The sequence below is a fragment of the Fusarium fujikuroi genome, chromosome FFUJ_chr03 (genome assembly GCF_900079805.1).
Source record: "Fusarium fujikuroi IMI 58289 draft genome, chromosome FFUJ_chr03".
Taxonomy (NCBI): domain Eukaryota; kingdom Fungi; phylum Ascomycota; class Sordariomycetes; order Hypocreales; family Nectriaceae; genus Fusarium; species Fusarium fujikuroi.
Window position 1 is genome coordinate 5,016,553 of NC_036624.1, and position 22,612 is coordinate 5,039,164.

Sequence of the window (22,612 nt, forward strand, 5' to 3'; positions counted from 1 at the left end):
GTCGGGGTTACAATTGCTTCGAGCCGTTACCCCTACCGACTTGAATTGGCACTACGGGTTGCTTCCGAAGTCTGGAACCAATCCCTTGTCCGTTCCGACTTTTGCGCGCATTGAACTTTTATTGTGCTAGACTAGTTCTTATTCGGCGCCCGCCATCCGGTGCTCACTACTGGTATCGGCGTCCTTTCAAGGCTGGTGAAGATTGCACATGGAGTCTGCTGGTAGGATCTCCCTCTTGCAGTGAGATGTTACGCCAGCGTCATTGTCTACGTTGTACGTGAAGTACCTTCAAATCTCAATTATTTCTAAGGCGCATAATATGACTTCTTATTGAGCCTCTCTAATTGATCAATTGATAGTCAAAGCTCAACATTTGTCGAAAGTTCAACGAGATTCATCGATCGAACAAATGAAAAATCCCAATTAACTAAAGCTTGAAGAGAAACACTCTGGTACAGCAACTGGCAAATATTCTATACAAATGCTTCACATAAAGCTCCTAAGTAGGCCGATCTTTAAACAAGGTCGAGTCAATAACTGGTAGATTATCTTACTAGAATCCACCGACAGAGGTGATTGCTAGTTCTCACTAGCCACAGATAGCTCATAAATTACTGAAACCAAATGATACATCAATGGACAACTCTCTGTTCCTCGACTATATAGAGATAAGTAACCAACAAATGATATTTTCATAGAATCATTTAGCCTGCACACGCTTCCTGTACTCGTCCATGACGCCATTGTAATCTTGAGGAGTGTACGGCGATGTCAGCTCAGCGTAAAAGGACGGCTTGCGACGATTCTTGACTCCAAGGTCCTTGAGCAGCATATCAACATAAGGAACGCCTTCAAAGACAAAGTCAGGCAGACTCGCTCCATATCCAGCAGGATAGCGCCATTTGCCCCACTGGGTGTGCATCATGACTTCGTTTGTAATATCCTCCTGAGACTTACTTTCTCGAACCAACTTGTTGTCAAAATAGGCAGAAATCCATACTCCCTGCATCGAAGCACAGACCGCCGTTGTAACAGACGAGATCATACCAGCAAAAGCAATGTTGCGTTTGCTAAGAAAAGCAGGAGGGACTATAAAGCGGTAGTTCCGTAGAGGCTCAGCGTTCGGGCGAGGAGGAGAGCGAAGCTTGGGCTGCTGCTTGAGCTGGGGAAACTGCTTCTTCACACGGGCATCAAACTCAGAGTTGATCTGGGCCTGCTCCTTGGGCCCATATGGTAGACCAAAGGCGTGCTCGCCGAGATTGGAAAACTTGACGAGCGACTCCTTCTTCCATCCCGTAGAACAGATCATGCTATCTGCCTTGAGCTTCTTCCCGGACTCTAGAAGAACATGACCGGGCTCAAGACGCTTGACATTGTCGATATGGACGCGAATCTTGCCATCGCGGACCAAGTCAAAGAAATCCTTGTTGAAGTTGAGAATGCTGAGACCACTGCCGATCCAGAACACGTCATACCATGGTTTCAATTTCTTGGTCTCTGGATGATTATCATAATTGATCTGGCTCAGAACGTCGTTACCCATGGACCTCCAAAATGAGCGCACAATTATGCGTCCAAACGCCGTACCATGAAGAAAGCGACGGATCGTACCGAAGCCATCCTCGTGGCCCCAGGGGCAGGGAGCAAACCAAGTCATGAAGCGAACAGTCAAGGTCTTGTCGATGCGAGCCTTCAGGGGCGTTACCCAGCGAGGCGCAATCCACACAGGGCCGTTGGTCTCGGGCTTGACGATCAGATCAACCTGAGCTCCAGCATCAACCATGGCGTATGCAACATCGTAGGCAGATTTGGCACCACCGACCACAATGGCATTCTTAACGTCCTTGACCTCATCGGCTCGAGAGCAAAACTCTTTGGCGTGGAACAGAGGCTTGCCAAAATTCTCGCTCCCTTCAAAGTGCGGCATGTTGGGTGTAGAAGTGAGGCCAGTGGCGACAACTATTCTTTTCGCTTCGATTTGACGCTCACCCCGTGGGCTTGTCACAGTAAGCTTCCAGCCGTCATCGCCGGTCTGCTGTACCTGACCGACTGTGCTGTTGAATTGGGTTCTCTCAAGTATGCCATGGTTGCGGGCATAATCAGTGAGATACTTGTGCAGAACCTTGCCGGGAATGTGATCATTCTCCTCCACGCCGTAGATGTCTTTGCTCATGGGGAAGTCAGGAAACTCGTAGGTTCCAATCATGTTGTTGGACTTGAGACCTGGGTACAGTCTGTTGGCCGACCATGTTCCTCCAATGGAGTCATTTGCTTCAAGGATGGCAACCTTTTCATCAGGGTGCGTTTCAATGTAGGCCTTGGAGGCGCCGAGGCCAAACCAACCTGTGATTAGTTCAGTTGGTGTGGAATTTTCATCGCAATGGAGCTGTACTCACCAGAGCCAATGACGACCAAGTCATATGATTCTGACATGTTGGGTAGTGTAAGATGGAACTAATTTGGATATAGTGAGAAAGAAGAGACAGAGTGAACAGGCAGAGGAACTACGAATGCAAACGGACTGGAGAAAGTGGGCGTCTTCTACAACATGGACTGGCCGGCTGTTCCTTTACGCAATGATAAGCTTTTCTAATATCAGGTTACAGCGTTTGGGACCTCCTGCTCCAATCCAACACGCGCTATAACCCAGCGGTTCTCGAAGCTACAACTCCGATGGATCAAATGGAATGGCTGGCATCTAGATCAACATAAGCCTTGTGCTAGTGCTGCGACGACCGTATAGGAGACACTGGAAGAATTCGGAAGTGGCCCCGCCTTCCGACCGGGGGTCTGCCGAGATTACGGAACGGTCCGAAAAGGTGGATCCGGAACCCGGTCGGAGTCCGGAGGAGGGGAGAGATAACCTGGGAAAGTTAGGCCCTGAGTTGAGCTGTCTCCACGCCAAGAAAAGCGGAATTCTTATGCATCCATATGCTTCATTCTACATTTGGCAGATCGTTATTGTGGGGCCTATCAGAACGCGTCACTCCTTCATGAATATCCGGCAATAGGAAGATAAACGTGCATAATTGTGCTGAACTAATTATCATAACTGACTCGTGGCATAGCCTACTCAGTCCGGCCTTGTTATTCGTAGGTGATGTGTCCATCAACCTGCCCAGCGTCCAACCCACCCATAATCTTGATATCTGTAGCCGTGATATGTCTAGACGCATCGCTAAAAAGATAAATGATAGCAGGCGTAAGGTCATTTGGGTCGCTGAGGCGTCTCAATGGCGGGGCCTGGTATGGCTGCTTCGCATCCCGCTCACTTTGAGTGGCCAAAACATCCCTAAACATCTGAGAATCTACGTACCCAGGTGAGATCGAGTTGACACGAATGTTGTGTTTGGCCAGCTCTACACCGAGTGCCTTTGTGAGCATAAGAACGCCACCCTTAGACGCGTTGTAGGAGGACATGCGGCAACCCGGAATAGCGATGTGAGCGCACTGAGACGCCATCATGACAATGCTACCAGGGGTTCCTTGCTTGATCAGCTGCTTGACCACGCGCTGGACAGTAAAGAATGTTCCTCGCACCTGTGAAGGAGGCGTTAGACAGTAAACAGAACCTAGGGGAGGATGGCTCCTACATTGATTTCCTGAATGCGCGTGAAATCATCCCACGACTGGTCAACAAATGGTTTATTGCAGTTAATCCCTGCGCAGGGTAGACATCCGTCAAGGGACCCGAGGGCCTCAATAGCCTGATCGACACCAGCATTCAGGCTGTCAAGTTTGGTGACGTCGGTCTGGAAGTAGTAAACCTTGGTACCAAACTCATCCTCGACGCTAGAGAATATTTCTTTGGATTTGACTTGAATGTCCAAGACGGCGACATTCGCGCCCATTTCGCAAAGAGACCGTACAGCTGCGTAACCAATACCTCCGAGGCCGCCTGTCACAATATAATTGCGACCGCGCAGCTCAAACATTGGTCGAACATTCTGAAGCTTAATATCTGCCATGGTCAAATGTGTTGCTAGATTTGTGTAAGGAGATCTTGGTTAATTGAAGATTAATTTGAGACAAACACTGAGTATCGTGTCCCCGAGCGGAATACGCGTGCTAACAAGGTGGTGGACTTGAGGCTTTATGTTGGCTGGGTCCTATGGCTTGCCCCACCTACTGTTCGGATCTCTCTTTGAGAGCCGTTGCACCATCCGTCATTCCGTATTCTCCGGTAGCGCCCGGATCGACGAACTGACAGCTGCTTATGACCTGCACGAGAGACAAATAGGCGGTGGATGCTCCCAGCTGATGCCCCAATTAACAGAATATCTCAGTAGTTGTATTGGGAGAGAGCCAAGAGTGTAAAACCAAGCGTAAAGAGACTTCAAGTTGATTTATTGGTCTATAGGATATGATATTGCAAGACCTCTTATCAAATTCATCATCCCAGCCCTGATCAGACTTGGCGAAGACCAAACGCAAACATCCCATTCGACTCTACAGCCTCTTTGTCCCTCAACTTGTTAGCAGTCTCCACACCAGCGATAGGGACGCGATATTCCAACTTCTCTTGACCCTGCGCATTCGGCACTGGATGAGGATATGGCAGGTAGGAAGGCATCAAACCCAACTGCGCTAGCACTGTTCCCTGATCCCATCCAATGTGTTCGTGATAAAGCCGGTCTCCACGGACGTTAACAACAGCGGTGAACGGTACTTCAAGCTTTCGCCCAGTAGGAGGGATCCCTGGTGCACTAGTAGTAGAAGAAGCATCAGCCCGCATATCCACGAATAGGTGTATTAGTGTAAAAGACATACAGCCAGTCAATCTGGGAATGATGAGTGCACGTGAAGATAAACTCGTCGATGACTCTATCAATACCAAGAGATCTGCTAATAAGGTAGGTTTCTGTATCTGGAGGATTTTGGAAAATGAAGTGGTCGCGGTAGAAGGCAGTCAGCTTGTCCCGACCAATCCCGCCTGTCATCTAGGTAGTATGAGTCAGCAGATACAGGTCTTTAGAAAAAGGTGAGAGGTGGGAAGGCAATTACCGTAGGCACATGATTGACATATGGCTCTTGTACCATGGTGCTCATGGTGTTCTCCACCGAGCGGTTTTCGAACTCCCAATAGGTATGTTCGTCCCAGATAACTTCTAGATCGAAGTATGGCCCGTTCATGAGGGGCTTCAAGAAGCCAAGACTTCGGCTGTGAGAAACAGATTCCATGTTGTAGCTAAAGTCCTTGCTGAAGGGAGTGGCAAACAAATACGATATTGCTTCGGGGTAGTTGTAAGCGGTTACCTCCTTTGTACGTTGCAAGCGTTTGGATGATTTCCCAGCAAGATGATGCAGCTGTGGGACCTTTGAGGATGCGATTGCAGAGATATCGCTATCCCCAAGATCACCAAAAATGACAGCACCTGAGATCTGGGAGAATGAGTCCACATGCGGAGCTATTTGGTTCCAAAGCACCGTTGAGTATGCTAAAAAGATGTCTATTAGCTCTCCAGTCCGGCCCTTCTGGTAATGTTCAATATCTCAACACTTACCTACGACACCAACGACGTTCTTGGGCTCAGTAGACTTTGCAGCCTCCAGTTCCTTCAGTGCCTGACTCAGAGCTACACTAGGATTGGCAAGTCCTGCTTCTGTGATCTCAGCGACAGTGTAGCCCTCTTCCGCCCATTTCATCAACGGAGACGGTACACATCCGTCGATCCGCAATGTATCACTGGTGGCTTTGCCAGTTTCGGGCACGAGGATGATTAATCCTGGTCCGGAACCACGTCTGCTGAGAGGCTCTAGAATTGTAAGGCTGACTGTAGGGTTGCGCAGACGAACAGCTGGGAGAACTGGAGGCGCGGAGAAATTGTTTTCCGACATGATCAGTATCAGTGAAATTATGCAATGATTTTCGTATGGTTTACTACCAGACTTTGGCGTAGAATGTAAGAAGTTTGCTAGTGTAGTGCTTTAGGGTTTCTTTTATGAAGGCGGAGTCTGTCATGCCATGATATAGGGAAGTACCGTTCAAGCGAATCGGATATCCGGGCCTTGCCATAAACAAAGTTACAAGGCCTGCCAGCTTCTTCCTTTGTCTGAGTTCCTTGCTTACAACGCCAAACCTACACACTTGTTCCGCACCAAGGATAGTGAACGGTGTGGCTACTGAAGGCCGGGCTCAAGCCGGCCAGAAGAAGTCCTACGGATCGCAATTCCGTTTCATATATCATAATATGAAAAAGCTTTCCGTAGCTCAGACTGTTCCGCTCGAACATGATTGGTGATAAAATCCAACCACTCATCATTGTTATACCCCGCTTCTTTCTACTATCTATTCCACCCGGTTTATTGCCTATCTCTGTACGCTGCAAAAGTCATTTTATTTCATCCGAATTAAAAAAAAAGAACCCGACATGCGATGATGGCAGGCTTGTTCTATAACTTAGATATTCACTGAGGTCCTGGTTTAAATTGATCCGTGCGGTGCAAGGCTAATTGAACATCAGGTATAAGATTACATCAGAGCTATTCTCACAGTAAGGTTCAGCAATGAAACAAAGATCAAGATACAATTAATTAACATCGAAACAATTAATAATGATGCATCCTAGAGCCGAGACTCTTGTGGCCAGTTTCCTAAAGTGATGAAGAAACGGACGTCGGACAGAAGGATAATATTTAGCAGATTTCGGCATGACTCCTCATGAATCAATCATGTAGATGATCTGTGCAGCTTGCTTGTCCTAATTCTGCCATTTGAAACCTGGGTGTCGCCATTCAAGGTCTTGGATTTCCGAGAGAGTCTTACCAGCTAATTCTCTCTGCACATCCACTCCAGACCTTTTCTTGTTACTCCTCTCAATCGCGAAATACATGCAGATGGCAATCAAAAAGATACAAGATTGCGCTGCCAGATTCAAACCGTTACCGATTCGATATTCAGGTCCATCGAAAGGGAGAAATGCCCAAGTTGATACCAAACCTCCAATGTTGCCGAGCATCACGTTGAAGGCGACCGCAGAGGACCGAGAAGTATCCGATATGACGTTTGCTGAGACGTGGGCATTGGGGAATGCTCCCATAGCGAAGATGCCGCATACTGGTAGAAATGTTGCCGCATAGCGCACATGCGGATTAGACGTTGCCAGAAACATGCTGTACCCGACCATTGAGAATGGTGCACAGATGATTAGGAAGATGCCGCGCTTGTCCACTTTCCAGCTTATATAGCAGAATAGCATGCACATGATCGTGCCCAGGACATTTGGTGGGACTGTGAGGAGCTGCTGGTTCTGCACAGAGTGCTGAGGAAAGATTGTGCGAACAATGGTAGGAAGAAAGAAGGACAGGCCATGTACAGTGATGAAGTTGAAGAAGGATATCACGGCTGTTGGGAGCACCACTGGGTTCAAGATGCCTCGGAGCATTCTCTTGGTACCAAACTTGTCGATAATCTCTGTTGTTCCAACTCTCTCTGACATGATTCTTGCATTGGCCAATGCCTTTTGTTCCGGTGATAACCAGAAGGCAGTTTCGACCCTATCCGTGAGCGTGAAGAATGATATCACTCCCACTGCACAGGTCACAGTACCTTCAATCGCAAATATCATCCTCCAAGAATGCAAGGAGCCGAAATGCTGAAGACGCAAAATGGCAGAGGCAAGCAGACCTCCAAATGCACCCGCCAAGGAGGCCGAGATGATGACGAACGAAAGCCGAAAGGTCAGTTCACTGCGTCGATACCAACGCGAGAGGTAGTATACATTGGCCGGCAACATGGCAGCTTCGAAGACGCCAAGTAAAAATCGGAGCCCGCACAGAGTCGAGAAGTCATTAACAAAGGCCGTGCAGGTGGTGCATATACCAAAGCCGAGACAGCACGTAGGTATAAACCAACCCGGCCCTATCCGCTTGCACAAGAGATTCAGAGGGATCTCAAACAGGATGTAGGAGATGTAAAAGATTGAGAGGGAAATGTTAAAGTCATAACCCTGCATCTTCAGGTCGGCCTCTAGACCCGCGATCTTGGCGTTACCTGCAGAGTTATGAGAGATATGGCCGCGACTGGATGTCTTGATATACTCACCAATGTTTGCGCGATCAATAAAGCAAAGCACTGGATCGTAGGTGTGTCAGATACGCCTCGTCTATGGATTTGGACTGTCGAGGCATACAGTAGATAATCGTAACCGTGGGCAGTATACGAAGATCCATCTTCCATCGGAGCTTGGACTCCAACGCTTCGTCAATAGGTAGTGCCGGTTGACCATATCTATAACTCGTATTTAGTACTCTCTTTTCATCTGTCCTAAATTTATCTTGGCATCTTACTGGTGCACTGTGCCCTCCTCGATGTCCCTCGTGTCTGGAGACGTCTCGGGGGAGAATGGAGCTTCAGATTTTGGATACGTAAGCGATGGCTCCATGTTGGTGACAGGGAAGGATAAGAAAGTCAAATTTAGTGAGTAGAGAACAAAGGTTTACAGTCTGGTGCTGGTTTAGAGTTTTGTTGCTAATTTATGCGATTGATATGTTGCAAATGGCTTGATTATTATTCCGATACGACGGAAATAACCGCCATTACGGAATTAGTTAATATGCTTGGCATTGATTGTAGATTTATTTAAACAGGGCCTTACCCGATATACAGTCGGGTAAGGTGATACGGAAGACTATTACATACCACCATTCCGAAGCTTAGGAAAAAGATAGGAAATGTGGCAAATCTACTTATCGCATACTGTACTAGCAATTTCTGGTTTGCAGAGGCCGATAAAGTAGAAGTCTCAGTAAGAGCACACAGCGACAACTAACAAGGGCCCGTTAGTTATATGTAAAGCTTTTTTGTGTTACATGCTCCTGAAAGCCTCCAACTGATTGGGCTGTCTGCTATCTGAATCATAGCTGACCGACTTGGTCAGCTCGCACACAATATCGAGCTTCTCAGTCATTTATCTCGTTAAGATATCATAAGCTTTAACTATCAATCAATCAGTCATGTAGCGTGGCGCGCACCCGGTAGTGAGAAGGGACCAAACACTGCACGGGTCGGTGAGGCCTTCACGCTTCTCGAAAACCAGAGTGCATGTCGCCTCCAATTAAGGCCCAATCTTCCTTTCATCTCTGACGACACCTTTGAAAGTCAAGAGGCTAAAGGTTTGCGGGGTTCTATGGCATAATTTCCTGGCCAAATAAGATCTCATAGATATTTCTTTATGATCTCGACGTACTCCCAGGGAGAACATTCGATACTATCGAGGATAAGTTGCTTGCTGGAACGCAGTCTATGGCCCAACGCGGCATCACAGAATTTACCTTGGAACATGGAGATATATGACATGTCTGGGCCATCTGGGACGATGGCTGGGGCGTGAGCACTATGATAGATGAGAGGAATCAGGAATGGGAAGCCCAATGCCACGCCCAAAGCGACAGCGGTGTTTTCAGCTCTTCTGGATAGGATCGGGGCTCGCCTCCTCTGTCCGGCGATGAAAATACATTCCCACTATTCTGTTTTTGCCTTGAACATCATTGTAGGAAGAAAATTGAAGGTAGTTAAATAGGATAATCTGCGTATGGCTTGGATATACTCAATATTACCTACCTAGGCAGTTGTATCTTTGTGATTACTTTTGGGTATGAAATATTTAGCCTCTCTTACCCTCATTCAGCCACTTATAGACAACCCGTGCATCCTTACCTTTATATCGCTCATCCCTCATGGCCTCTTGAAAAGCCTGTTTGGCCGGCCCATCCAGAACCGTCTTTGCGCCAACATCCTCAGCCAACATTGAACCCATCTGCAATACCTTCTCGCACAGCTCTATGCGGAAACCACCAAGATAACCATTCGAACTCGGCACATTCGGCATCACCCCAGGCACAGGGTTAGCCTTGGACGTCACCCAGCACTGACCGCCGCTGACATTAATCACATCCGATAGAAGCTTCGGATCCAAGCCAGCCTTGACGCCAATGTTGAGTGCTTCGGCTGCGGCTACTGAGGTGATGGCGCTGAGGTAGTTGTTGATGATCTTGAATGCAGTGCCTGCGCCGACGTCGCCACATTGGAAGATGCTTTTACCCATATGTTTCAACAGTGCTTCTACCTGGGGGAAGATCTTTGCAGACTTGGGTTGATAAACGCCAACCATGAATGTGAGCGAGCCGTCAATAGCACCCATAGGGCCACCGGAGACAGGAGCATCAACGAAGGATAGTGTGTCAGACAGCTTGGATGAAACTTCTTCCGTAGTTTTAGCAACCTTTTTGATCGTGGCAGTCTCGATAGTGCCGCATTCTATGAAAAGCTTCTTTGCTGGGTTGCCATCGGGAACAGCTGTTACAGCACCGGCTAGGATGCCGGTGTTGGGGTCCAAGTAGACGGCCTCAACTGCGGTAGCTGTCGGTAGCATAGTAATAACAGTGTCCTGAGTTTATTAGCTTCTCTGTACGCGAACTGAGCACAGAAACGTACCGCTGCCTTAGTCGCCTCGTAGCCGTTCTGAACGACCGACACTTTGCCGAAACCCTTGACCTCATCTTGAAAGTCACGCACGGCTTCTTGGTTCACATCGGCGATCAGAAAAGACTTGGATGCCCCGAGTCCCTTGATCAGGTTGACGGCCATGGGGTATCCCATGACGCCCAAGCCTGGCCACAACATCAGTACTGCGTGGAGCATTGTGTTGTAGGCTTAGTCACTTATAAAAGCAATTGTATCGGCTGGAGAAGACATGATCATGATACGGTGACTATATAGAAATAGCGATCAAAATTGCTGGAGAAATATTGAAAAGAGAAAGAATCAAGAAAGGTACCTTGCTGAGACTCGCAGACGTGGTCTAAGCCCATCAACTTTCGAAATTTAAACTGGACTTGCCTTATATGCGATACTACCGCTATAAGCTTGAAAGTCGACCTCCACACTGAGGTTCGCTACAACGTGCGACGAGCTTCCCCGCATTAGCGTTTTGTGTAATTGCAGTGCCTCGTCTGTTGTTCAAGGTCTGAGCCAATGTGGGGGAGCGGTATTTCGTACATGCACACACGTTATGAAGTCAGTACTTACTGCCAAAAGTCTCCGCTTCTTATCTTCAAGACGGCATGTTATTCAGAAAATATAGTATGTCAAAGTTGAACATGTCAGTTAATATTGATATGACCTAAAGCTTGCCCGGCCAGAACCGATGTCGGTTCTTCTCCCTCCATGTCTTATCATGAGCAACAATAACCTCTACTTCAATTCCCTCGTTTACGCTCATTTCGTTCGCGAATTTGTCGATTTGACCCAGTGTCTTCTGCGCTACGCCCGTATGCGTGTGCACGCTCCTCATTCCACCCTTCCCATCATCATACAGAGCGATGCCCTTTTGCCCACTCAGAATCCTCGGATCGTGGCAGCAGTCGCCGCCCAGATAAATGAACCGTCGCTCGGCAACGCGAAGTAATAAGTTGATGTGGCCGTAGAGATGACCCGGGCTGTCTATTACGAAGACACTTCCATCACCGAACAAATCTAGAACGTGGGGAAGATTTGCCAAGGGCTCCCACGACCATAAATCCACGGGAACGCAGCTGGGAAGTGTAGCTACCGTCTCAGGGAGTGAGTGCGTGTGCTTGGGGGCATGCGGGGCAGCGTCGTAACCTTCTTCCTTGGTAGCATAAGGGACAGCTGGGAGTTCAACAGTTCTGGAAGCAGGGAGTTCGTCATCATTGAATATTTCTGTTGGGTAGAGAGGCCCTGCTCCATGCTTAAGTAAATCTAATGTCCCAGAGCCAACAACAAAGCACGCATTGGTGAAGTCAGAGGGTGTACCAACATGGTCCCAGTGGACGTGGCTGAGGATCACCATAACAACATCCGTTGCGGGATCTAGAAGAGTCTCGCCATTGCTACCTGGCTCCCAGTCAACCCCGTATTGTAGACTGTCGACGCAATCTGGTCGGCTGATGATGGGGTGACGATTGGCGATATGTTCTTGTTGCTTGGAAGGGTAGCCTGTCAAATTCCGCTTCAGACCTAGATCAAAGACAAGATTTACGTCTCTGCCACCGCCATAGGCCGGGTGTTTCACAAAGAACGCGAGTGAAGGTACAGTTGCTCTCTTGTTGCAGTGGGCTTCGGTGACAAATAAGTTCTCAGGCAGAGTGAGGTGCCCAGCATCGAGTGCAGATACGGTCACATAGACCGGCGGGGATTTGTTCTGGCTAGCCATGATAAGACTTGGAGATCAACTTCGTTAGATTTATCAAAAGTGCTGTTGCCTTTTTGATCGGCTGGATTGTGTGACTCAAGCTACATCCCCGCATAATGTATGTGGCCCATGTGGAGGCGGGAGATTGCCTCCACAGACAGACCAGAGACAGATAATTTACTTCTTGAAAGGCTTCCTAAAATGAAAACCAGCTAGAACAGTTTGCTAGTAACATTCGATTGCCCCCTTCAACGCAATTTCCTTTCTGACGTATACTTCAAGGGCCAGTCTATTCTCGGCAATTGGCCTAGCTTCGTTGGCAACCGCAGCAATGGCCAATCCAACAGCTTTACCCTTGACCATGAAGGCACAGCTGCTCAAGGCTTACAATCAGCCATACGAGTATTGCGACATACCTTTACCTTCCATGGAAGAACCCCATGATGTCTTGATCAAGGTCGAGGCCGCTTCCTACTGCCATACAGATGCTGTTCTTGCTGCAGACAAGATGGCACCCAATCCGCCATCATTTCCACACATTGGCTGTCATGAATTTGCGGGCACAGTAGTAGCATTGGCAAACCCGGCCGTCTCACTCCGTGTTGGCGACCGAGTTGGCGTGGGGGGCCGATCTTTTCGTCCTTGCACGACATGCTTTGAGTGCATGTCCGGTCCGAGTGCGGCGAACCCAGATGCAGATTCCCCTAATGGCATCCCTTACGTCGTTTAGCAACCGACGAACTAATTTTAGTGGGAAATGAAAGAATGCTAGCATAATATAGGGCAACTAATAAACTAAATCTGGGGTAACTGATAAACTCCAGTTTGCCTATAAGATATAATATAATTTTCATAAAAACTTATAAGTATATAAATTTTAATAACAGGATTATAATAAAGTGTTTTTTTTATTATAAAAATGCTTCTATTACTGGCTTTAACTATAGATATTGGATTTAATGTAAGTCTGTTAGTAAGGGTAGCCTATATGCAGCACCTAATTAGGAGCTTGCCTTAACTGCTGCGCAGAGATATAGCAGTTGCACTTATATTAGCTCTTATTAACAGAAAAAAAGTAAGTTTACCTTAAAAGCAGGTAAAAGGGGTTTAAGCTACTATTAATTTTAGAAAAGATAGTCTCTAATTTATTCTTATATTTCTATTAATATTAAGTCAGTATAATAGAATATTTTAACTATATAAATAACCTGCACCTTCTGTGCTATAGGTTATATAAGTATATAGTTATATGCAGAAGAATCTAGGTATATCTTTACAGTAAACTATATAGACTTATAAAGAAAGATATTAATAAAGTTAAGTTATAGGCTAAAGCACTTAACCTTATTGGAAGTAATAAAAAGATATTAGCTTTACCGCTTATACTAAATACTAATTAACTAATTAAAGCACTTAATAAGCCTAAAAGCAGAGGGTTTTAATATATCTTTACTATAGAATGCCAGATTGTAAGTATAAACCTAAGATAAAGAAACAAATACCTCTAGAAAGTGCATAAAGTTAAGCTAGACTTAAGGCCTGGCCTATAGAAAGTTAATACTATTAAAGTAGATACAGGCTTAATATACTAGAGAGATAGTATATTTTATTAATAGCTCTTTACTAAAGGCCTATGCAGCAAATACTTTAAGGTAGCAAGAGGTTATAATTTAGAGAGTCTAGATACTAAGTAAATAAGGAAAGATATAGCTACTTAATAAGCCACCTAAGTCTTTTAGGCAAGGTCTAAAGAGGCCTAAAAGAAGGAGATAGAGACTATTAAAGAGATAGGTAACTTAGCTGCACTAAACTTATAGCTTTATTAACTAGGATTAACTACCTACTTAAAAGACTTTAGCAATAGGAAACAGTATCTAAAAGGCCTTATATTATTAAAGTATATTATAAAGCTAGATAACCCTGCAGCTAAGGATAATACTAAGTTTCAGTATATATATACAGCTATTAGGTGCCTTATTTAGAAAGCTGCCAGTGCAATTAGGCTAAGTATAGTCTTATGGAATATACTGTTTAAAGTGAATTATAAAGAATTATATAAAGAATACAGTATGCCTTTTTACTTCTAATTTAAGCAATAGACTTGGGAAAAGTATATTGCCGTCTGTCTTTAATTCTTTGCCTATACAGTTCAGGCTATTTCTTATAAGAATATCTCAGACTGGCTACTATTTAAGCTGACTAAAAGCTAAAATACTGCTTTTAATATAATAATAGATTATATAACAGAACTTATCGATATTAATAATAAAGTTAAGCCTATACTAATATTATCGCAAATTACTAAATTGCATTAATAGCTTAAGGATACTGCCCTTATATTCTATATCTCTATTCTTAATTATTTTACTAAAGTCACTAAATATAATAGTATCCTTATTAGTTTCTTAACTGTTTTAAGTATCTAAAATAATAAAATATAAGAGAGTTTTATAAATTTTACCCCTAAACTGTTAGCTATTATAGCAATCTCCTAAGTATTTCTTATTAAGTATACAGTTAATAAAAGGGCTCTATATATCTAGCAAAAAGTAAAGTAAGGGCAGGCCAGATAAGAGGCTAAAGACAAAAGCCTAGGTTACTTTAAAATTATATCTAAGATAATATATTAGTTTCTAGTTAGTGGCACTAAAGGCTAGGATACTATACTAACGCAATTCATTATTTAGCTTTACAATTACAGTATAGCAGCTAGCAGTCAGCAGGCTATACTAGGTTCAGTTAGTTAGGATAATAAGAAGGCAATATATAAAGGTATTTAGGTTAGTATTTTTAGCATCTAGTTTATACTATAGACTGCTTTATTATAAGCTAAGGCGCTACTATATAGGCATTTACTTTTATATAATAAATATAAAGATTAATTGCCTCTTAAACTTAAATTGCTATAGATCCTATAAGATAAGCTTATTAATAATATAGCAGATGCCAGTATAGACTATTTATTTATAAATAACCTTTTTCGGCTAATGCCAGAAAGCGATAGCTAGGTATTCTATAAAGTGTAGACTAATACAGTTTTATAAAAAGCCTAATTTAAGGGGAAGTCTAGAGGTAAGCCTAAAATTCTTAAAAAGAAAGCTTAGCATTATAATAAGTATTTAGAAGAATTTCTTAAATATCTACTATTTATAATATATCTAAGTGGTAGGCAAGCCACCTGGTTATTAAAGCTACTTACCTTATGGCACAGAAATACTGCTAATAGAGAGATATAAAATATCCTCTATAAGCGTAGAGTTATTATACTTATAGCTAGATACTATAAAGGATTCTTAAAAACCAAGCAACTTAAGATTATATACCATTTCTTACTGCATAAAGTTAGTATATTAGTTATTTATTATTTATGGCTTATACTGCCATTCTAAGAAGATATATAGGCAAATGCTTAAGATAAGACTGAGTTATCTTTTAACTTTTAGGCTTTAGAAGAAACCCTTAATGACTTAAATGGCAATAATAGGAAAGATAGATATAGGACTAGCAGTAATGGAAGCGATAATAAGGAGGATATATATAGGCATCCTTAAAGATTAATAAAAGCCAAGCTATAACGTCTAGGCCCTGGCCTATATTAGATATCTGTATATATAACCTGTATACTATACTAAATGAGCCTTAAAAGTTATTAAGGTAGACTTATTATTAGTAACTAGAGATATCTTTTTATTATAATTATGCAGTACTATTTCCGCAATAGCACTACTACTTATACATCTCTTATTAGAGAAGCTAATAAAGGTTATAGCAGTAATAGTAATAGTAATATAGAATAGGATAGTATCTAGGATATATAGGCTTGCTATAGCTCTTTAATTGCAAGGTTAGTATATAGTAGGCTTATTATAGAAGGGTATTTCAAGATAAATAAATGATATATTAACTTCCGGTTTATTAGCGAAAAGTAACATTAGCTACTTGGTTTTCTATCTGCTATTAATGGGTTTAGAGAGCTTCTTATACCAAAGCATAAACAGAAAATACCATTATTATATTATAAAGTAATAAGAGACCTATAGCTAAGGCAATAGAAGACCCTTAGGCAAGTCAATATTAACTAGAAGCTTAGTTGCCTATATAGAGATTATGTCTGGTTTTATGGTAAGTAGCAGGAAGCAGTTAATGCAATTATAATAAATAAAAGTCTTGTAGTTATAATTATAAGGATAGGTACTAGAAAGAGTCTCTGCTTTATACTACCTATAGCCAGCTGTCCTGGTGGGCTTACTGTGGTAATCATCTTGCTTATATCTCTTTAAGGTAATATAATAAATTGGTGCCAGAAGCTTAGGATATTATATACTAAATAGAGAAGTAATAGGGTACCTGAAGATATATTAATTGTGTTTGTAATACTAGAGTTAGCTATAATAAAGCGCTTTCTAGACTTTCTAGAGTTATAATAGGTTATAGCTAAAGTAGACCGGATTGTTGTTAATAAATGCTATATAATTATAGAAGGAAGCCTATCTTTTTGGCCTAAGTTACGTAAGCTAGATACCCTTGCGTTAGTTAAGGTTTAAATAATCTATCTTACTGCGATACTACTGCCAGCAGATAAACCAGCATTCTTTAGTCTAATTAACGTACGGCATAAAGATATTATCATAATCCGGGCAAGGATAATACGTGATAATATGGCTTATAGTATTAGGTCGGTCCTAGCCTTAACTGCTGAGGAAGCAGTTACTGCTATTATCAAGCAGGTAAGGGTAATGGTTAACTAGAAGCTAGAAGAGTACCTATAGCTAGCCAAGATTATTATCTACTGCCAGCAAGTAAAGGCTATAGAATATCTAGCTGTAAAGCTAGGTTATAATACTTATTATTAAGAGATTAATATGTAAGATAGGAAGGTAGAATGGCTTAAGTTTTAGATAAGTAATATAAAGCGTAAGTAATATAGAGATAGGAGAGTGATTATAGCAATAAATGCATTTAGTTTTGGCATTAATATACCCGATATTTAAGCGGTAATATATATAGAGATGCTATATAGGATAGCTGACTATATGCAGCAGAGCGGGCATGTAGGCAGAGATAGATAATGCAGTAAGGCTATTATTATCTGGCTAGATGTATAAGATAGCTCTAGGAGGCTATAGCTACTAGTATCTAAGTATGCTGCTATAGATAATTACGTAAGCGGCAATATATACTGGCATATAGTACTTAATTTAATTATAGATAGCTGAAATAACTAAAAGTATTATAGAGAGGGCAAAGAGTTATATAATATCTGCCAATACTGTATAGACAAAGAAAAAGGAGAGAATAAAGACAGTATAATAGAAGATAGAGAGGAAGGTAATATGCAGCAATAGAAGCTAGAGGTAGAATATACTTAGTATTATGCTATGACCCTAATAGCCTAAGAGCATTAAGACTTTTTAGACTATAAAAAGAAACTTATAGATCAAGTCCTTAAGGGTTACCTATTCTATAAGTGGCAGGGTTTAAGTAATAATAAGATATACTTAAGGTTATATTATAATAAAGCAATAAAAATAGGTAGGCAGGTATAGGAGGCATATAAGCTTGCTATCAGTATAGAAAAGTATATATAGAGAAGCAAGGTAGTAGAGAATTTTAGTTACTATTTAGGATATTTTATACCGCAAGAATTATATAATAGCTAAAAAGAGAACTGTAAGGAGGGTAGCTAAAAACAGGTTATAAATAGCAAGTGCCAGTATAAGGGGGTTATAATATCTATTATTACCTAGGTATAGATATATTTACCTAGTAAAAGTAAAAGGCTATATAATCGGCTTAGATTTTCCAATAGGGATAAGTAGATAGATAAAGAAAGAAAGGAACAGGTTTAAAGATAGATAGATAGAAAGGTAGTTTAGGGAGGTATAAAGGCATTATAAATATATTAAGTTTTTAATAAGATAATAGAGTAGTAAGGTAAGAAAACTATAGTCTAATATATAGTAATTAATAAACTCTAGCTTACCTATAGGGCAGTATAGAGATATATCTAATCTTTAATAGAACGATAGAGTATCTAGCTATCTATCTATAACCTAATATATTAATATTATATTAGTAATTATATAGTATAGACATCTTCTTATCAAGGAGGCAAAGGAAGAGGAGGCTATAGTCCTTAAGGCAACGGCAGCATAGGAAAGCTTATAAGCTTCTTACCACCAGGCAGCCCTTTACTTCTCCCTCTAGTAATTTACTTCACTATAACTATATAAAATGTTATAGAGAATGTAAATATAAGCCACTTAAGTACCTGCAGTATACCTCTAAACTTAATGTAAAGCAAAATAGCGCCTAACCTCTTTATAGCAAACTGCAGCGTATTTCCCGTCTATATGGTAGATACTGCACTGATAATAGAAATAGCAATTAATGCCATAAGGGCCTTCTCTGGCCAGCCCTACTTAATTAAGTGCCATCTCTATACTCTTCTCTTGCTGACCTATATATAGATATAAGTAATAAAAAGAAGGATACTGATAGTAAAGAGTATGCCAGTAAAGGCCTGTAAATAGAAAAATATACTTTATTATAGCTAAAGGGCAGTCTTAAAAGTATATAGACTAGGGACTAGAGATCCCTTGCCCTCTCGACCTATATTAGAGGTTAAGTCGGTATTAAGTGACTGTAGAGTTATTAAGTAAGGTATAGCTACGCAATTGTGACTATTATTTCCAGATATATATACTCCTATATATATCAGTCTTAGACTTTCTAGCAGAACTGTCTATAGGAATGTTAGGCATAAAGAGGAAAATCTTACCGAAATAACCAATTCGAAGTTCTACTGTACTTAAGCTGTTAATTGCTACTAAAAATATACTAGATAACCTAGGGCTATTAGATACACATCCTGTCAGGGATAGTGCTAGGTTAAGTTAGTAAATATAATAATAAGTACTAGATAAATAAAACTATTACTATAGAATACTAGGCCTATAACAGGGAAAATAGAGATAACTAGTAATTCTACAATTCAGAGCTCTTAAATTATAGGGTTAGTTAATTCTCTACCCTATATATACTTGCCAGACTTATGCATTAGACTAAGAATAGACTGTATAGATATTAATAATACAGGAAGATATTAGAGTTAAGGTATAGGGTTATAAGTAGTTAATTAATAATAACTAAGAAATAAAAGTGTTTTTCTATAGTAGCCATATAAAAGTAGTAAATAATATTAGACTTAATAGATATCTAAGCAGTATTTTGCCTCTTATTAATACTCCTTAAATAACCTTCACGTTTTATATTTCACTTTAATATTACTATTACTAAAAGCAATATAATGTCTTCTTATTAAAGGCACTTAGAACCATTATAATAATATATAGCCATACAAGTATATTAATATCTTACTTAGAATCCTCTATATTGGTTTAGCTAGTATACTGACTTTACCTAGTTATAATATAGAGATTATTAAAGCGTTTAGTCTTATAGCTGCTTTCTTATTACTTTTAGGTTAGACTTTATGTTTACTTAAGCTCTATTTACTTAAAACATTCAGCTCTGATAAAAAATGCTGACGGCAAAGGACTGGCCTTGCTGTATTATAGAACCTGCCTTAAACGCACTTTAGGATTATAACATAAAGATCTTCCCATATATCAGTCAAGTAGGCAATTACATGATAATATTGGCCTGCTTAATATATCAGGCCAGGATATAAGAGACTAGCACCTAATAGTGCAGTTATGTAGCCTAATAGGCTAAGGTTAGTTACTAAAAAAAGAAATATACTATATCAGTAAGCTTCTAGGTATACCTTATCTAGCCAGTAAAAAGGTCTTTAGTAAACCTAGCCCCAAAAATAAGGCATTTAATTAGGTATTAGCGCTCTATTAGCTCTTACTCTCTAAGTTAAAACAAAACTATTAATCCTTTTGCTTATTTTTTACTCTTAACTGCCTAAATAAGTAACCTCTAACTTAAGCTATTGGTACTATATATCCAGTCTAGGCCGATAGAGGCATATAGGCAGTTATAAAAGGTTATTAGTTTAGATATATAGTAGATCTAGGCTTTAGTGGAGCACTTTTATTAGCTAGGCCCTTAGCGAAAGTTTAGAAGAGTTAATCTACTAAAGGTTTATAACAGAGATTATAAAGTTAATAACTAACACCTAATGGCATCCCTCGCGTCGTTTAGCAACCGACAAACTAATTTTAGTAGGAAATAAAAGAACGCTAGCATAACATAAGGCAACCAATAAACTAAATCTAGAGTAATCGACAAACTCCAGTTTACCTATAAGATATAATACAATCTTTATAAAAACTTATAAATATATAAATTTCAACAATAGAATTATAATAAAATGTTTTTTTCATTATAAAAGTGCTTCTATTACTGGCTTTAACTATAGATATTAGATTTAATATAAGTCTATTAGCAAGGGTAGCCTATATGCAGCACCTAATTAGGAGCTTGCCTCAACTGCCGCGCAGAGATATAGCAGTCGCACTTACATCAGCTCTTATTAATAGAAAAAAAGTAAGTTTACCTTGAAAGCAGGTAAAAGGGGTTTAAGCCGCTATTAATTTTAGAAAAGATAGTCTCTAATTTATTTTTATATTTCTATTAATATTAAGTCAGTATAATAGAATATTTTAACTATATAAATAACCTACACCTTCTGTACTATAGGTTATATAAATATATAGTTACATACAGAAAAATCCAGGCATATCTTCACAGTAAACCATATAGACTTATAAAGAAGGATATTAATAAAGTCAAGTTATAGGCTAAAGTACTTAACCTTATTAAAAGCGATAAGGAGATATTAGCTCTACTGCTTATACTAAATACTAATTAACTAATTAAAGCACTTGGCAAGCCTAAAAGCGGAGGGTTTTAATGTATCTTTACTATAGAATGCCAGACTATAAGTGTAAACCTAAGATAAAAAAATAAATACCTCTAAAAAGTGCATAAGGTTAAGCTAGACCTAAGGCCTGGCCTATAGAAAGTCAATACTATTAAAGTAGATGTAGGCTTGATATACTAGAGAGATAGTATATTCTATTAATAGCTCTTTACTAAAGGCCTATACAGTAAATACTTTAAGGTGGCAAGAGGTTATAATCTAGAGAGTCTAGGTACTAAGCAGGCAAGGGAAGATATAGCTACTTAACAAGCCACCTAAGTCTTTTAGGCAAGATCTAAAAAGGCCTAAAAGAAGGAGATAAAGACTATTAAAGAGATAGGTAACTTAGCTGCATTAAACTTGTAGCTTTATTAACTAGGATTGACTACCTACTTAAAAGACTTTAGTAACAGGAAATAGTATCTAAGGGGCCTTATATCATTAAAGTATACTATAAAGCCAGATAACCCTATAGCTAAAGATAACGCTAAGCTTCAGTATATATATGCGGCTATCAGGCGCCTTATTCAGAAAGCTGCTAGTGCAACCAGGCCAAGTATAGTCTTGTGGAATATGCTATTTGAAATAAATTGCAAAGAATTGCATAAAGAACGCAACATGCCCTTTCACTTCTAGTTTAAGTAACAGACTTAGGAAAAGTATATTACCATCTATCTTTAATTCTTTACCTATGCAATTCAGGCCATTTCTTGCAAGGATATCTCAGACCGGCCACCATTTAAGCTAACTAAAAGCCAAGATACTGCTTTTAATATAATAATAGATCATATAACAGAACTTATTGACATTAATAATAAAGTCAAGCCTATGCCAATATTATCGCAAATCACCAAGTTATATTAACAGCTTAAGGACACTGCCCTTACATTCTATATCTCTATTCTTAATCATTTTACTAAAGTCACTAAATATAATAGCATCCTTATCAGTTTCTTAACTGTTCTAAGTATCTAAGATAATAAAATATAAGAGAGTTTTATAAATTTTACCCCTAAACTGTTGGCTATTATAGCAATCTCCTAAGTATTTCTCATCAAGTATACAGTTAATAAGAGGGCTCTATATATCTAGCAGAAAGTAAAGTAAAAGCAGGCCAGATAAAAGGCTAAAGATAAAAGCCCAGGTCACTTTAAAATCATATCTAAGATAATATATTAGTTTCTAGTTAGCGGCATTAAGGGCTAGAATACTATATCAACGCAATTTATCATTTAGCTTCATAATTATGGTATAGCAGCTAGCAGTTAGCAGGCTATACCAGATTTAGTCAGTTAGGATAATAAGAAGGCAACATATAAAGGCATTTAGGTCAGTATTCTTAACATCCAGTCTATACTATAGACTGCTCTACTATAAGCTAAGGCGCTACTATATAGGCATCTACTTTTATATAATAAGTATAAAGATCAGTTGCCTCTTAAACTTAGATTGCCACAGATCCCATAAGATAAGCTTATCGATAATACAGCAGATGCCAGTATAGGCCATTCATTTATAAATAACCTTTTTCGGCTAATACCAGAAAGCGATAGCTGGGTATTCC

General features: G+C 40.6%; 7 protein-coding genes; 1 reads left to right on the top strand and 6 right to left on the bottom strand.

Annotated features, from left to right (window-relative positions):
* Positions 1 to 700: 700 nt before the first annotated feature.
* Positions 701 to 2,433, bottom strand: FFUJ_03695 (related to dimethylaniline monooxygenase; the record flags this gene model as incomplete). XM_023575572.1 has 2 exons in its annotated part: positions 701 to 2,343; positions 2,397 to 2,433. The coding sequence occupies 2 exons, from the start codon at positions 2,431 to 2,433 to the stop codon at positions 701 to 703; spliced, it is 1,680 nt and encodes a 559-aa protein (XP_023428733.1).
* A 654-nt stretch (positions 2,434 to 3,087) lies between these two features.
* On the bottom strand, positions 3,088 to 3,968 carry FFUJ_03696 (related to D-arabinitol 2-dehydrogenase; the record flags this gene model as incomplete). XM_023575574.1 has 2 exons in its annotated part: positions 3,088 to 3,540; positions 3,594 to 3,968. 2 exons carry the CDS (start codon positions 3,966 to 3,968, stop codon positions 3,088 to 3,090), a joined length of 828 nt encoding a protein of 275 aa, XP_023428734.1.
* A 440-nt stretch (positions 3,969 to 4,408) lies between these two features.
* On the bottom strand, positions 4,409 to 5,838 carry FFUJ_03697 (related to dienelactone hydrolase and related enzymes; the record flags this gene model as incomplete). XM_023575575.1 has 4 exons in its annotated part: positions 4,409 to 4,706; positions 4,771 to 4,940; positions 5,005 to 5,438; positions 5,505 to 5,838. 4 exons carry the CDS (start codon positions 5,836 to 5,838, stop codon positions 4,409 to 4,411), a joined length of 1,236 nt encoding a protein of 411 aa, XP_023428735.1.
* Positions 5,839 to 6,701: 863 nt separating this feature from the next.
* Positions 6,702 to 8,384, bottom strand: FFUJ_03698 (probable MFS transporter; the record flags this gene model as incomplete). XM_023575576.1 has 3 exons in its annotated part: positions 6,702 to 8,074; positions 8,133 to 8,230; positions 8,290 to 8,384. 3 exons carry the CDS (start codon positions 8,382 to 8,384, stop codon positions 6,702 to 6,704), a joined length of 1,566 nt encoding a protein of 521 aa, XP_023428736.1.
* A 1,221-nt stretch (positions 8,385 to 9,605) lies between these two features.
* Positions 9,606 to 10,696, bottom strand: FFUJ_03699 (related to 3-hydroxyisobutyrate dehydrogenase; the record flags this gene model as incomplete). XM_023575577.1 has 3 exons in its annotated part: positions 9,606 to 10,388; positions 10,436 to 10,611; positions 10,663 to 10,696. The coding sequence occupies 3 exons, from the start codon at positions 10,694 to 10,696 to the stop codon at positions 9,606 to 9,608; spliced, it is 993 nt and encodes a 330-aa protein (XP_023428737.1).
* A 427-nt stretch (positions 10,697 to 11,123) lies between these two features.
* Positions 11,124 to 12,176, bottom strand: FFUJ_03700 (uncharacterized protein; the record flags this gene model as incomplete). Its single annotated transcript, XM_023575578.1, has 1 exon — positions 11,124 to 12,176. The coding sequence occupies one exon, from the start codon at positions 12,174 to 12,176 to the stop codon at positions 11,124 to 11,126; it is 1,053 nt and encodes a 350-aa protein (XP_023428738.1).
* A 310-nt stretch (positions 12,177 to 12,486) lies between these two features.
* FFUJ_03701 (uncharacterized protein) lies at positions 12,487 to 12,885 on the top strand (the record flags this gene model as incomplete). Its single annotated transcript, XM_023575579.1, has 1 exon — positions 12,487 to 12,885. The coding sequence occupies one exon, from the start codon at positions 12,487 to 12,489 to the stop codon at positions 12,883 to 12,885; it is 399 nt and encodes a 132-aa protein (XP_023428739.1).
* Between the last annotated feature and the right edge of the window lie 9,727 nt (positions 12,886 to 22,612).